This window comes from Cupressus sempervirens, chromosome 6 (genome assembly GCF_028749045.1).
Source record: "Cupressus sempervirens isolate cs-2001-9-10 chromosome 6, ASM2874904v1, whole genome shotgun sequence".
Lineage (NCBI taxonomy): Eukaryota > Viridiplantae > Streptophyta > Pinopsida > Cupressales > Cupressaceae > Cupressus > Cupressus sempervirens.
The window spans coordinates 147,974,724-147,991,926 of record NC_143123.1 but is presented as its reverse complement, the minus strand read 5'-3'; the positions used below and the strand labels follow the sequence as shown (position 1 = coordinate 147,991,926).

At 35.3% G+C, this 17,203-nt stretch overlaps 1 protein-coding gene across 1 annotated transcript in view; it reads left to right on the top strand.

Moving 5' to 3' along the window:
- The window catches only part of SRFR1 (Tetratricopeptide repeat (TPR)-like superfamily protein), a 260,775-nt gene extending 246,991 nt beyond the window's left edge, over window positions 1-13,784 (top strand). The window contains exons 17-24 of the mRNA XM_089787186.1: window positions 5,539-5,625; window positions 5,712-5,811; window positions 6,995-7,086; window positions 7,455-7,493; window positions 7,605-7,695; window positions 12,644-12,741; window positions 12,919-13,033; window positions 13,167-13,784. Of these exons, the coding sequence (XP_089643312.1) occupies window positions 5,539-5,625; window positions 5,712-5,811; window positions 6,995-7,086; window positions 7,455-7,493; window positions 7,605-7,695; window positions 12,644-12,741; window positions 12,919-13,033; window positions 13,167-13,355 (811 nt within the window). The 3' untranslated portion in view covers window positions 13,356-13,784. The remainder of the gene's footprint in view (window positions 1-5,538; window positions 5,626-5,711; window positions 5,812-6,994; window positions 7,087-7,454; window positions 7,494-7,604; window positions 7,696-12,643; window positions 12,742-12,918; window positions 13,034-13,166) is intronic.
- Window positions 13,785-17,203: the final 3,419 nt, after the last annotated feature.

The window sequence follows — 17,203 nt, the reverse complement described above, 5'->3', positions numbered from 1 at the left end:
AGCTCCTGATCACCATGCAACTAGGTAGCTCACACAACATAAGCGGAAAAAACTACAAAATTTTATGTGTTCAGCATAGGAAAAGATCTGTTAGACAACGGTTAGATGAAGGACTCTAACCTTAACTGGAAGACATTAAGACACAAATGGATGAGCTATACATGAAGATATCACAACAACTGGTAAATCTTTATGTTCTCATTACAAAACACAACACGAATGCTTGCAAAGATGCTAAGGTGAATGTCAAAAATGCCACAACACAAAATACTTCCGCACAGGCACCAACAGATATGAAGTGGCATCCATGGGGGAAGTAAGAAGCATGAACTAAATAAATATGAGCAGGTCCCAACGGCCAAACAGAAATAATAGAAGCCATTACTAATAAGAGAAGCACAAACAGAACAAGAGAATAATATAGGCACTTAGACTGGAATTAGTCACAGTAACCAAAGAGGTTACGATTCCTGTAGTGACAATTTCTTCATAGACCCAAAAGAAAACAATCTTATCGCTTGCTTTCCCATTTATTGCCTCCTTGAAGATATCCTTCTCCTTTCTTTGCAATAAACAATCATCATGCCAAGAACATGTCAAGAAATGCACGAAAAAAATAAACAGGAGGACAACAGCAACAGATAGTCAAATATTAGATGGTTGAAAGAAAAAATCTTAAGAAACTAGTGCCAAGCCAGCACACCATATGAAACAGCCATCAGAGTTCTTCCAATGTTTGACCTGCCAAGAAGGACTATGCGGAAGGAAGAAGACACACGGCGGAAATTTCAAATAACAGATACTTGAGCCAAAAAACTCAATCCTCAATTCCATAGATTGAGAGTCGGCACTGCTACAGAAAAATGAAAGAACCCAAAAAATGATGCCTCTCCATACATAGAATTCTGAGTGACCTATGCATGCTTTTTAAATAAAAAAATCTCAATAAGGGAGACGTGATAAAATAACAAATGATGGAGCCTCAGATTTAATATGTTGGGATATGGAAAAGACTCTTGAATCTCTGATATATACTGTTATGCAGAAGTGAAGCACAACATATACACTCGAAGGCATCTCATCACAAATGAAACAATACATTGCCAGCAGCGAATATAGACATTGAAAAAAATGGTTTTTGAAAAAACACATAATTTGCCATGCCAAATAGAATGAAGATGAGTCAACAATAAGAAATGTCATTGAGTGATGAGCACAAACTCAACCTTGAACATTTCCTAATAATATGAAATGAAATTATCTCACGCAGCTACCAAACAATTAACAATAACATTGTCCTTTAATTCGGTTATCAAGCCCAGCTCTAATACCATGTTAGATTTTTGGCAAAATTATCCCTGGGAAAACCCTTCCAAAACTAAAGGAAAAACTCAGCCACACAACTAAAGATCTCCTTTATTGATAAAAAATGTTCAAGTGTACAATGCTTATCACTTGATGTGATATATATAACAAAATAGAGAGACTGTTTAGATTATAACCGAAGGTCTCATCAATTTTCCAAAACATGACTCTTTGTATTTCCATATGCATGCCTCAATGCATGTCTTATGACACGTGTATTTAATATTACAATTATCATAAATGTCCTCTTCAGCTGAAGGTGACCATAACGGAAATAGCACCTACATTTCTAGAGATAAAGATCTCTATCACAGCTACAGTCTTCAACAAACTGCTGGTCTAGAGAAGTCATCCAACTCATTTGTAGCCTAAGAACTAAAGTGACGTATAGGATGATTGAAAACTGGACAACTATACTAACACTAGGATTTTTCCCACAAGTCCAATTACTATACCTTGTAAGATGTCACATAGAGTCATATAGCTGCAAATGCAAACTCCTTCAATATTCTTTCTAAAAGGAAGGTAATCCTTCGCAAGAGTTCAACTAACTCATTATCATAGGCCCACAAAGAGGTAACACGTCTGCATTTACTATATTGATATAAACATGAAGACTTGTGAAACCTCTCACTGTTTCAACTCAAAAAGTCCTTGAAGGATGAGATAAATAAATGTGGAAGTTTGTTGTCTTGAGCCAACGCTAAGAGAAAACTACTGGAGTTTACAACACTTACCTTCATAAGATAAACTCTTTGAATTAAGGAAGTCTGAAGTAAACATCACATTACATTCTGATTTAAGTACACTATACAGAGGACAATAGCAATACCAATGAATTTACCAAGTATAAGCATGTGTTTAAAGCATAGAAGTACACCAATTCAACTCACAAGTGCTTGGGAAACACTTCCAATCAATCACCAACTGAAAAACCTGACTTGACAAAGAATATAGTGCCAACTCCCTTGATTATGAGCGAATGATAAAATGAAGTGACTGACTTACAACCAATCAGCAAGCTCACAACTAAAAATTTGAGCCATTATTCACCAAGGAGCACCATCAAGACTATCCATTTGATCAATCATCCAATTGTTTCTTAGAAACTTTCTCCAATCCATTAATATAGGAAGCAATAGAATCACATAAGTGGCTGGAAGAAAAACAACACCTTTAAGTATAAGATTTTGACCCATCTCACTCCAATGTCCATTGTGATTACTCCGATAATCTGTATTGATTTTCATTTAAAATACTAAGTGCGGATACCCAACAAGGAATAATATCTTACATACCTAAAAAGGTGCATATCTGAACTCCAAGTGCCTTCCAAATGTTAAATTGTAATCAGATTAGGAGTTGAGGAATTTTTTAATTTTTTAACTTGTTTCCTTGATGTATGTAATGGAACTATAATGTACTTAGGCTAGAATTAATTCTAACTCCTCCTCTTAATGAGATTGTCTATGTAATGATAATGCAGATCTAAGAGAAAACTTCAAAACAATGAACTTCAAATACAATGGTGATATATTTCTTTTACTTAGAAGGACTTGATGTGAATTCAGATATGTAACTTGTTATAACTCTTGTAGTTTTTTGTGTGTTCCAAGTTACTCTTTCAATGAGTATGCATATAACATAATGGGGCATGTCTCTACGTGAGACATGCCTCTTGTTAATAGTTTTCATTCATTTGTTACTGCTAATAGATATCATTGAATCTTTTCAACAACATTCGAGTCATAACTTAATAATTATTATAATGCAAGACAGTCAATACAATGTTTGACTCTCATAATATTTATTGACAATGGTAGTATACGACGATCGGTAATATTATCGGTTGTCATAACCACAGTCAATATTGATTGTGATCACCACAGTCAATAACATCGAATGTGCCACCATAGTTTTCTTTGCTTTTCTTATTAGTGTTGATATTTAGTTGATTCACATAATCGACATTATCGTCAATATCAAAAATCAGATCTGTTTAATGTATTAGCGTCATTATAATGTATATTGCAATAACATATGTATAATATATGTTCATGTATATATATATAATATGTGTCATCTTAATAATTGTCATCAATAATGCTCCATGATAATAATAGAGAAGGATACATATCAAATTTTTAAGGCCGATAGACCATTCAAACATTTGATTTCATTGATTGGAATACTCCAATCAAGCTACAATCATTAACACTCCCTCTTAGCTAGAGAGGATGATTTATATCCATGTAATACAATGAATTGTTGTATCATAATTACCTTAATGCAACATTGAGCGTTATGGTCTACGTAGATATCAAAATGACATCCACCATAACAAATGTTACCTCACGGTATCATTGAGAGTATGGACAATTCAAGATTATCAACCATATGATATTTTCCATACTTGTATTCATGCAGGGTGGCCCCACTATTATTAACCCCAGTGTTATTCTAAAGGAATCAGCTCGCTAGAATAAGCCCCCCAACCTCCACGCACCCCTAGGGCGCCCCATAGAATTGTAGGGCGAGCCTATAGAATAATGGGTGTTAATGCACTTGCTAGAATACGCTAGCCCTACAATTCTATGGGCTAGGCCCCCCTCTACTCAATAGTTGCTAGATTAAGCTAGAATAAGCAATTCTAGTTAGCAAATCGATCCCCCACCCATAGAAGTAGATCGATTGGGTATGTATAATTGTGGTGCATGCAGATGCAGGGGTCCACCCTATTCTATGGTCTATCTGCCATGGCCTGCATTTTCTATCATTCGATCGACTGAGAATTGATTCTTAGCCAGAGAACAACCGATCCATAGCCAACAAGCAGATATAGAGTAGACAGCAACACCAAGAGAAGATTCAAGAACTGATACAGTACGAGATTGAGCCCTACTATGGCAAAGAGGATCCAATTGATGAAGCAGTTGAATACCCTATAGCATATCCAATTACAATGACGAAGGTAACTTACCTATAATGTATGAGGGATGTTGTGCCAAATGGAAAGTACGCTGAGCAAGATGAAGAGTCTTACTATTCTATGGGGATGCCATTAACTGGCCCTACTATTCTAATGGGGGTGTTCACATGGCCCTACCCCTACTATTCTCGTGTTATTTATAAAGTAAAAATCATCAGTTACTGCAGTTGTTGAAACTCGGACTAATAGAGATTGCAAATTTACTATTCGGTGCAGTGCTGTTAGTGTCTACATAAGCCCTTGACAATACTATCAGGATTGCAGAGATTTTATCCTATAATATTGCGGTACCTTCAAAAACTTCATTATAGTTGTGGCAATTTATCACTCTTTTCACTTGAGAGAATGCATAAAATGATCTTAACTTGTTTGATTTGAACAGTGAATATGCCAATATCAGTCTTGTCTCAATATCAAATGTTTGTGACGACCTACATACTGCGTATGCTATTGTTAAATTGTGATTCTTAGTATTTCAAAATGCATTTAAGACAGCTGCGTCATCTTGCATTAGCCCCTGGATTCAGTACATGCCCATAATATAATGTCTTCAGCAGTGTCCTTCGACAGGGTCACTCTCCCAAACCTGCATCCTCACTTTACCCTATAACAACTATGATTGAATATTGTGTTTATCTTGTAAGGATCATTAGTAGAGTTTATATGCTAACTACCTTTTCAAGATGCAACATGTCATGGCTATGAATGAAAGGAGAATGACATAAATCAGAAAGGAGCACACATGTGAGAGTGAGAACAGTGTTTAGTAGGCAAAGACGTCCCTTGTATAAAAGCTTTTACAGGGAACGATGAAGACCAAAATGACAGTGTCAGAAAGGAGCTAGGACAGTGTCTCTGGGAAAAAAGGTTCTTTTTTTAATCTTTTAGAGGAAACATGAAGACCAAACATGAATTTTTTAAATGAAACCATCATAGGTCCTCATACACTAATTCTAGCTATTAACTTTTTCTGGAGAAGCTTTGATTTGCATCAGCCAATATGTACATTTCGTTCTCATCAGAGCTAACCTTCATTTATAAGTCTTTTATGTTTTTTGTCTTTAGTTTCTGTAAACTCATAGCTTATAGAATCAGTTAAAAGACTTTCTATGCTCAGTTCACCATCTGGTATATTCTACAATGGAGTGTAAACTTACATTTGTAATGTTTCTGGTACAATACAGTGAGGAGTTCAATGCAGGGTTTGGATCCCATACGCCTATAATTCTTGGACAAGCAAAAGTTGTTCGCTACTACCCAAATTTAAATAGGTATGCAATCAAATATTACTTTTTAATTTTGAGAAATTTCTCGATTGACAAAGATTTTCATTTAATTGATAGTAGATTCCATACAGGGCATTTTCTATCGCAAAGACTTTGATGCTCGAGAGGAAAGATGTGTACAATGCTGCCAATAACCTTATAGATCTGTCAGACCCTGCAAAGCTGGAAGCTGTAAGTAGTAGTTAGGGTAGAAATTCTTACCATCTCAGAAAGTGCAAGCAAATGATTTTTTAGTACACTGATATATAATATTTTGGTGAAAATACAAATTGATGCACATCTTCTTTGTATACCTCTGTACTAGAAGTCTAAAACATATGAATATCAATAGGAGATATGCAAAAGCATAGATTGTGGGCTGAAACCTTACAGAGTTCCTTTCCTAGAGCCATTAGCACTTGAATTTGGTAATAGAATCTTGAAAATGCATTCAATATGAAACTATCCACCGAAGTTCAAACATATTTTGCACTCGATGTAGAGACATCGTGGAAGTTTATTTCTTTGTTCAGATCCATTTTCTGACAAGTATATTGGCATTAATATTTGAGCAATATTTTGTAGTTTGCATATCTTATAAGCTCAGTCATGTGACTTATTATATGGAAGGCATCATTCAATCTCCTATCCTCATTTCCTCAAACAAGCTGACACGTTTTGGAGTGGATATGCTTGTAATTATTTAATAATTTATTCATTTGGATCTATAACGTGTTAGCTTGACCTGATTTACTGACTTGATTATGGAAATCCTCCCAATTAGGATTTGTTACGGAGTTTCTTGCATTGTTCTAAAAGTTTGCCTACAAGCATGCCTCAAAAGGCCATAATAAATCATAAACAGGTATATAGAATCCATATCTAAGAATGTTGACCCATGAGGCTGGGATTTTACAGAAACCTGGTAATTTATTTTTTGCCTTAGTGAATAAAATGAGAAAAATGTGGCAATTTAAGAGAATGTTTTGTTTTGTTTTATAATGTTTTAAATTAGTATTTTGTTATTTTTGCAGTTTTGACCAAGTCTAACAGTCAGTACTCACAAGTCTGGGCTGATAGAAGTGGTTGAGTCTGCAACATTCCAAGTCTGACTGGGAACTGGATACTTGAGTCCTTTCAACTCAACACACTGATATCCCTGAATTTTTTAAAATTTAAAGATGAGATGCTATTTAGAGAAATTGGTTCTTTTCATGGCCATTTGCATAGACTAGTTTAGTTTCTCTTGGTTTTTAACTTGATAATTCATCTCTTTTATAATCTTATATTCTATTTTCAAATTGACTATGCTATTGTCAAAACTAGTTATTGATTTTATACCCTATATAAAGTTTAAGAGTTTTTTTATATACAGATAAAGGCTGCCGAAACTTATTCTGATCTCTACGGTACCATCAGTGAGGACTTTTGGGTAGTAACTTCCTGCCACAGCAAAGCTTATGAGGGGTAAGAGTTCTCAGGAAGATACTGATTTATTTCAAGATCATCTTTGTAATTTATAAAATGAGCATGATAAATTGGTTATGTGCATATTGCACTGATGCTATTTATTTGCTATGCATAGGTGTTATATAACATTCTTTAAAAGAAATTTATTCAAGGTCCTTAATTACTTTGTTTCCATTGCTAATTTATAGAAATAGTGAAAATATGTTTTACGTGGTGCCTATTCAGTGTACTTTGTTCACATATGACATGATCATCAATTGCTTTTGGCTATCAATGGATATAAATTGAGACTTGATATTTCCTGTTTTTTTTAATTTTAATTCATACTGAAAAGTTGGAATTTTTGATGCAATAATTGTTCACAGGAAAACACTCGAGGGAACACGTTTGACAATGCAAAAGAAGTACAGTCATGACCTTGCAAATTTGATAGTCCACGTAACACTACACTGCTTCTAAAGACCTTTTTTTCACTGAAAATAGTTTTTGATAAGGTGTTTATTGTGTCTTTGCAGAGGAGAAAAGGCTTTTGATTTTTCAATAAGGACGCCCTGCACCCCACAACGATGGGCAGATTATAATGCCGAAATGGCGGCAGCCTGGGAGGTAAACACAAAATCCAAATACAAAATTCGATTATCTAAATAGTATGTGTTGTTTCTACCTTTTTTTCCTTAAAATTAAAAACAGATATGTTGATTCTGGCAGCCATTATAACATTATGTTGGTTAAATCTTTTGATTCAATATTGTTGATTGGTTCTGCTTTATTTCCGATTGGTTCACCAAATTGAAAACTAGAAGCATTTTGCTCATATTTCTCTCTGTTGAATTTGATTTTATTTACAAAAGAACGTGTAAGGAGTATTGATGCGCATTAATGGGGTTAAATCCTCATCTTTGTAAAAAAAGATGGAGGTAATGAACAGATGATTCAATTATCTTAATTGTGTTTTCATTACTAATTGAACTAATGCAAATTTGAAGACAAAGCTATATGCTCACTTCTATTCTGATTCGTAGATCGTTTGGTTCTGTCTTCCTTCTGTGGCTCATTGTTGGATCCTATAAAATCACAACATAAATAATCTTGAATCCCAAGGCTTAAAGCTATATAGAGCATTACAATAAAGTAGATGGTCTTCATTTTGATAAAGGTGGTGAGTGTGTTGCTGAAATTGTGAAATGATTATATGCAAAAAGCACAACTCTTTTCATAGTTGCATGGACATGGAAATGGCTATTTTTTAAGTCCCCCTAATATCAAGCATTATTAAGATTGTGTCTATAATGTCCCCAATTTTTAATAAAATTTGTTAATTAGGTTAATTAATTTAGTCTTAAAAATTAAATAATATCACAAACACTTATTTAATTAATAAAAGGGCCAAATTATTATTAATTATACGTAGGTGTTTGTCATGTCGGCATTATTTTGTAAACCCTCAGGAGTTTTCTCCGAAGGGGTATTTATGTGCAGCATGTAGGAAGTTGTTGGTATGTGATTTGCATTATTTCTTTGTACCATGAATACTTGTTGGCAATATTGTTTGCCATTTCGGTAGTGAAAGATCTTCCCTACTTGGCTCTTCCAATTTTGGTGGGATTCAACCCTCACCCTATTCCGTCCTCTATAATACTTTGCTCGAATCTAGCAAATCAGAGCACCATCATCATTTGCAACTATAATCGTTGTTCAATTTTCAGTCTACATTCAATGTTCATTTGGAAATTTGAAGGTAATTAAAAATCTGTGTTTATAGTAACATCTATGATCAATTTTGCAATACCCTTCTAATCCTTTTGTTTATACACCCTTGCACCTGCCTTTCATACAAACATAGTCCATATAACCACTTAACTACCACTTAACAATTAAGGACTATAATGAACAATTCGTAACCTTGTCTTCAAGAGTAGAGCGTGTTATAGAGGAAAAATTGAATGACCTATATATAGGAGGTCTATAGGAATATATCAAATATGAGTTACGCTGGTTTGATCCGACTTTTGATTTCTAGTCAAGGGCAATGGCAAGGCAAGTAGAGGAAAAGGCTTTGGCTAATAGAAAGGAAGGATTAGAACAGCATAAAAAAGTATAAGCACTCTTGTACAACCTTTTTCTTTACCCTCTAGATTGCATCCTCAACAAATTGTAGGGAAGAATGCAAAAAAGTCATGCTCTAATAGTGATAGTAACTGTAGTCAAGGATGTAAATGCAAAGAAAAAATTGTTTTGTGTTGAAGTTTCCAATGGAGGGGAAATGGATGAATCCTTTGTAGGGGAGGTTGATGGCAATATGAGGGAAGGAATTGAAGAAACACAACCCATTATTTCTTGTTGTGCACTTTAGCATAAACACTCCACAAACCCTCGGGGTAGTAGGATTTTAAAATGCTAAAAGGTGACAAAATTAATTGATTTAGATAGTACATATAACTTTGTCAATAGTAAATTAGTTGTATGCTTAAAACATTTCATCTATTTATCTCTAGTGTTTAAGCTTTAAAGTCATGATTGTAGATGGTGGAACAATTTTTGTGTTCAAAAATCTCATATATTAAGCTCTTTGTGGGAGAATAGGGACTAGATAATTCTGTGTTTGCCATTCCTATAGGTGGAGCTTACGTTTCTTCGGAAATCCAATTACTAATTACTTGAGGAACGATTGAGATGAATTGCCAAGACCTTTGACGCGTTGCTAGCAAGAGACATAGCAAATTTGGACTTGATGGGCTACATGTAGCATCCCTACAATTGGAAAGTTCTTTCGAGATGAAGAAGATTCTTAAAAAGGGTATGGATGGGTTTTTTCGTTAAATTATTTTCAATGGGATGCAACTATCAAAGGGGTCTACATCACCAGACCTACAATCTCTTGTGGGAAACTTGAATTTTTGGAGATATGCTCAACGACTCTGCTGAGATTTAATTTGATATTGAAAAGAAATTGCTCAAGTCCTAGCTACTTTGTCAATTACGCCTCATTTCTCCATCACATATAATTGAGTCAAATGTCTCCTCGGTCAAAGTGTTTGCGTGTTCCCCTTCATTTCCCATATTCCAATCAGATGTTAGTAGTTTCAAAAATCCAAGAAAGTTTCCAGTTTGGGAAAATATTGGTTGTTTTGCTTAGATTTTCTAGAGTCACAGTTTAAGTAGACTATGGACATCTTCAGCATGCCCATTCCATGTCTTGCCTTCTGTCTACACAGATATTTTACATAAACTATGCATCCCTCCCTCCATTTGATTACTTCTTTCCATTAGTTTTGGAAGTTCAATGAACTCTAGACTTCAACTTCCTTGTCCTACTAGCCAGATGCCTTCCTCTTTTGCATGCACCAATCACTGGTCCTTCTCTACCAATTACTACAACCATTAAGATCCTAAGAGTTTTCCTAATGCTTAGGCTCATTGGATATTGTAGAATGTCTTCAAACAACTATGGTTGCATAACAACACCATTCACAACACGTTTGAGAAAGGATGCTTTTAATTGGAATGAGACAGATAATATAACATTTCAGAAACTAATAGAAGCTAATTTTAATCAATTATATCTTTAATAGATGATTTCTATTATCAAAATAGTGTTTAACCAATATTTTAAGGAGAGGCAGCAGGTTGTTTTAAATCACACTAATTTTCATCAAAGAGGTATTTTTGTGGAAAACAGCAAGCAAAGTTCTAAAATTAGCATATAGATTTGTTTTTGGGCACAATTCATTCTCGAATCCTAACAAATTAGCGGCAAAACTCACAAATGAAGTTGGACAACATTTATTATAGAGTTGGCTTTCTTTGTCAATATAATAGCATACTTAGTTCTACCCCAACCTTTTGCCATTATATTTTTTTCATAGGCATTTTCCTCTACATTTATAATTATGTTTTTATTGAACTTTTTTTTTACTTAAATGAGTTAGAAACAAATTTCCAAAATTTAGGGTTAAATAATATAAATTTAAATAGAAGTATAAAGTTGATTAATATAATATATAAATTTATTGCTTAAACTTACACTTAGAGTTTTAGATTTAAACTTGATGTTTATTTAATATTTATTATTAGATATTTAGCACTTTTATTTTTTTAATCTTTTATATTTATGTATGATGTCTTACTTGTCCTTTTTTTCGAAATGGCATATCTATCGGTAACTGTACTAGTACCCATCTCTGATATCATTTGCAATACTATTTATCCAGCAACTATGGTTTAACCTCTATCAATGTACCACAAGGACGTTCCTCCCACCTTTCCACCAATATCTAAGCTAGGAACATCCCCAAGTCATTGGACAAGGTTGGGATGCCACTTTACCAAGCTGCTGCCACCATTGAAACTTGGTAGATGCCATGGGGATGATGAAAATGGCCAAAGGAATCCAATAAGTCCCTTGGTCGTACCAGAGTTGCATAGGAGTCTCCCATCTCCCCCACTTAGTAATTGGGTCCTTAAGTAAAAAATGGTGAAAACTCCTTGTCTTTAGGTCAATCTTATTCTCTTCACCAAAATATATACATGAAATGTAAGATTTATGTGTAAGTGTTTCTCCTGTGTTATGCTTTATCATGTATATATTGGCAGGATGTTTAAGAGTGGTTTCAAATCTCTAAAAGTTATAATGCAGATTCTATGTTTTAGAATTTTTGTAAATTTTCAGATAGTAAAATTTCATTAATTAGCAAGCTCTTATTAACATTTCGTCGCTCTCTCTATCTCTCTCTCTTTATCTCCCTTCAAACTCTAGATCTATTCCTCAAATTTAGGCCCTCAGTTCCCCCAACCCTGAAACCCATTCCTGTATCAGCAAACTCAGTGAAACATTGATAAGCCATGTTCTATGTTTCATGGGCCAAACTCTCATTTTTATTTGCTCCTTATATCTCTATGTTATTAAAATGCCATTAAACTAAAAAGCAGCAACTTTTCTCTTCTTATTTGTTTGTTTCTATATTTTTCAAAAATCTGATCTAGATTTCTGATTTTTGCAACATATAATCTTAAAAGTTGTCTGTTGATTCCAACCTTTTTTGTATATCAACTCTTCCCATCTAATTTCTCTAGAAAGGAAGTAACAAAAGGGAGAAACATCAGCACATTAAAATAGTTAATGGCTGTACACAAAATGTGTCAAAATCCCTTTACTAAACCATAACAGACCTATACACACTAACACCTGTATGTGCAAGGCATCATCCCAAGCATATCATTGTTGCAATAAGCTAGTCCCTCTTCTGATATCATCAGTGTGAATTCTCGAGGCCAGTGCTGTTGACTTATCTCAATTTAGTACTTTTTTTTTAATATCTTGCTAGTGTGTTTGTGAATGCTTTGTGCAGGAATTGAATCATACTGTTTCCATAGATTCAACCAAATATGAATGTATAAGGTTTATAATTATTATTCTATCAAGATGTGAATGGTTCATCTCAATTACTGAAAATATTTTGGCAAAGGAATTTATAAGAATAGTTAGTTTTGTTTGAGCCATTGTGGCTTGTTGCAGAAACATTCTTAGGTTGACTTTTTGTCTGTGTAAATCTAGGCTCTTTGTGAGGCGTATTGTGGTGAACCATATGGGTCAACTGATATAAGTTGCTTGGAGAAAGTTCAGGAGTGCATTTTGAGGTTATCCTTTTATTGGTACGTCATTTCACAATATCTTTAAAAAACTTGTTAATATTAATGGTACTGGTAATACATGTCTTTGTCTTGATAGTGTCTTCTTGAAGACACATTGGGAAAGCTGTATTAGCATTTATCTGATTGTAACTGCATATGGTTTACTTAAAAGTCATATATGATGTTCTATTTGCGTAGGTATAACTTCATGCCATTGTCACGAGGAACAGCAGTTGTTGGCTTTGTAGTATTACTTGGTCTATTTCTTGCAGCTAACATGGAGTTCACTGGCAAAATTCCAGAGGATGTACAGGTAAGGAAATATTTCAGTTGAGTTTTTGAACTCTTTATCTTGATTATTACTTAGGTATTGATTTGTACAAATCCAATGACCACCTCCAAATGGAGCTCTTGGGAAGTGAAAAGAATTATTATTTAAATTTCAGGTGGACTGGGAAGCAATCCTCTCGACAGATTTTCAATCATTCATGCAAGCTGTTCAACCCTGGTTGTATCCATCATTGAAAACGGGCACATCATGGCAGACACTTCCTAACATCTCAGCAACATTTTTAACAACAGCATCCGTTATCGCAGCATTGAGTACCTATGAGTCCCAGACTTCTGATGTTTAGCATTACCGTCTTCAACAAAGTCCATAGATCACATTAAAATCATTATATAATGAAATTCGGTGGAAATGAGTAATTTTATTCTCCACTTGTATTGATGATCAAACTAATGTATCCATAGTTACAGTGTGGCCAACCCTATTTTTTACATTGCATTTATTGCAATGTCTTCTGCCAAGTCGATTGAGAAAATGAATAATTATTTGTGAATTTGCCTGAAATTTTGTAGTTAAAGAGTTATGTCAGCAAAGCTTAAGGCTATATGAATGGCTATCTCTATTAGTGCCCAATACAGCCTTGATTCTTCATCACTTCCCTCTCTGATATATGATGAGAATCTTGCTTCATGACAATTATTTCTTTATTGTCAAAGCTGTCGCATACTTTTTGAAGGCTATCCATATATTTATTCATATTATTATGTTTCAGTAATTATATTTCCTTACTGCAAGATAAAATTCAACTAATTGTTTATCTTAACATCAATAATGTCAAGATAATATATGTACATGTAATTTTCTTTTCGGTGAGTAGTGAGAGGTCTTTTGTTCCAAGAGGATTTTGAAGCTGATCTTATATTTTGTTGATTTTATTACAATAATGATTGATATTATATTGTTGGAGATTCTTGGTTCTCACATCTGTGATTTGAAAATCTTGTGGAGGAAATTTTGAGAATTGTAATTTGAGATGCTAATATATCATTTGTGTGGTATTGATACTCTACTAGATTTTCATACCATTTTTACTAAGTGAATGGTATTGGGAGAAGTGAGTACACGAAGCCGGCCATGTATACCATGTTGAAACAAAGTTTTTGAACCATTTAACATAAGCATGTTGTTATGATACTGGCACAATTGAAAAACTTTCTCAACGGGGGTATACTTAATAATGTTGCAGATCAATATTCTCGCTACCTTGTCCGAAGATTTTTAAATATCCATTGCATCATAGGTTTGTTCATTGAATTCTCAAATTGATGATGGTGAAATTGAGCATTTCTTACTTGGCAGGAAGGCCTTGCTATCTAGAATTTTCAATCTACCTATCGGTGAGAGTTTGCACTAACCATGTGTCTTTCTTATTCCCGATTTTACCATTTGAAGTTGTGAAACTGGTGACGTGGGTTCACGTGATAGGTGAATGTAACAAGAGGATTGTAAATTTGTGAAATTTTGAAAATATACCAGTGACGATTTCTTTTGATAAATGCAAGATTGTTTCCGAAGCAAAATTATGATAGTTATGCCTAGAGATCGTTTGTCATATGTCCAATTAATAATGCACAAGGAATTGCAATTTTTTAAGGTGTGCACTGAATTTTTTAAACCTAGAAAGATATATGGTGAGATGGTTGTTAGAACTTTTAGAAAGTAACTGATGCAGTGGTGTGAGGTGGGTAACAAAACTTATGTGGATTTATAGGTAAAATACAAGGTTTGTCCAATAGGCCTAATGGCACCCAAATGGCTCCAACAGGTCAAAATTCAAATTATCACTTACCCAATGCCCCAAATGACTTGAATCACTTGTTTTTTCCAAATATGAGGTGTTCCAATAGGTTTTAGGCTTCTATGTAGGGATTTTATCCTTAAGCTCCAAATTGCTCCTTGTGAACCTAACTTTGCTCAAATTAGGACAGCCCGAAACTTTTCTTTTCTCCTTTTCTCACAACTTTTCCAAACAACTTGAAAAATAAATTACATTTTTAAACAATTAGTTTGCTTCTCTACAACATATCAAAAACTTGGATATGGTTGTTTTGGACCGTGTCCTTGCTATACCAATATGGCTCATTTTTACACTTTAAAATCACTACTTTTACAAAGTACAAGAAACACTTAACCCCAATATAACAAACCTTGGACAGTATTTTTTTTTTTGTCTCAATTAAAGGATTATGTAGTCAATTTCTTAAATAAACATTATTCAATATTTATCTTTCATACTCCTAAAATGAATCTCTTTATATTTAACAAATATTATATCAAAATATCAAATATCATTCCTATATGTGAACATAATGTAATTCTTATTGATACAAATTAACGTATATAAATATGAATTTATATATAATTAACTAGTAACCACAACATAAAAATAATGGGGCCCGCTCCCGCATCCTCTGTGCCTACGTCCACATCCACTGTTGCATCTTTGCTTGCTGTGTTTGTGCCTATGCCCACGTCCATTGCCTCTACACTGGCGTTTGGGCGGACCTCTTCCTTGGGTGTGGGGATTGCTGGGTCGTCCCCAATTGTTGCTTCCTCTACTCCAGCTTCTTACCTCCACGATGCCCTAGATGGGGTTCGAATCCTACCCTCTCCCACCCTTTATTGTTCACCTCTGAGTCGAGTATCCATCCCTCTATCCATTCCATCTTCCAGTCAATAGGGAGTTCAGTCCAGAATCGCCCGCACTAGCTATGCAATTTACCATATAAGGGGAGGCGAGGGTGTAGACAATATAGGTTGCAGGAACACGTTTCTTTCATTTCAATTGGCCTTTTTTCTATCTATTGAAGGTCTAGTTTTGGTGGCTCCTTTGCATTTGCTCCTGTTGGGAAGGCGTCTCTACCTCGTTGTGTTGCGAGCAGGTCAGCTATCTCCTTTGCTGATGTTGTAGCTTATGAGGCAGACATTGGTGGTGGCTTCGATAGCCCGATTAAGCATTCAGGGATCTGAAATGTTGTGCCATCGCTATAAGTAATCCGATTATGATTGATTTACAGTCTGAAGTTGATGAGATATCCACTTATGTGGATGACTTCTCTTCCACTGCTGCTATCTTTCGTTTTAAGGGTTTTTGGCCCTCGTTGTCAAATCTGCATGCCTGGATCTCTCGAGAATGGGAGCCCTTCATTTCGGGTGAAGCCTAGATTTACTCTATGGCAAGGGGTTTTTTCATTATAAAATTTGCCTCTTCTGAAGATAGAATAGCCATCTTGCATTATGGTTTCTCAAGGGGGGAGAAGTTCCCCTTGATGGCCAAACCTTGGTATATGGATTTTGATTCAATGACAAAATCCTTCAACAAAATCCTATTGTGGGTTAGGCTGCCAAATCTCCCCCTTCACCTTTGGTTGGATTCAGTCCTGCAAGCACTGGGGGAGGCCCTCGAGGATTTTTTCTAGTTGATACGACATCGTCCAATGTGTTTCGAACGGCATATGCTTGCATTCTTGTGGAGATTGATGTCTCCAAGGGACTTCCTGAGATGATTAAGCTAGATTCCTCTTTTGGCTCTTGGATTCAAATGCTTGATTATGAGGGCATCCCTTTCTGTTGTAGGAAATGCCACAAGACTGGCTAAGCCTGCTGCTCTTCCGAAAAATCTAGACCGAAGAAGTCTCCCTCTTGGTGGAAAGGAGTCTCAAGCGATCACTACACGATTTAGAAAGCCCTCCCTGTTGGAGATTGTGGCTTGCCTCTGGACTCTTTGGTGGCAAACTCGACTGGTGATGTTGTTGGCCCAACTGTGCTAACCTCTCCTGTTCTCCCTCCTTTGACTTCTGTGGTGGTGACATCTCTTGTTATCCCTCCTCCGGATTTTGTCACTAGGGATGGTGCCACTCTTATGGCTCCATCTCTAAATGTTGTTGTTGTTTCTGCTACGATCCAGAGTCCCTCACGAACCACAAGGGTTTTGGGGGCTGGTTGTGGTGTTGATGACTTTGCATGGAAAATGGTTGTTGGTTTGGTGGAGGATGGATGGACAACTGTAAAAGGGAAAAAGGTCAAATCCTCCACTCCAACTTTTGATATGGCATTACGTTTTCAAAAGTTGGGACTGAAGGGAAATCTTGAGTCCTTGTCCCGTTTTGGATCTCATGGCTTTTTTGGCCCGTT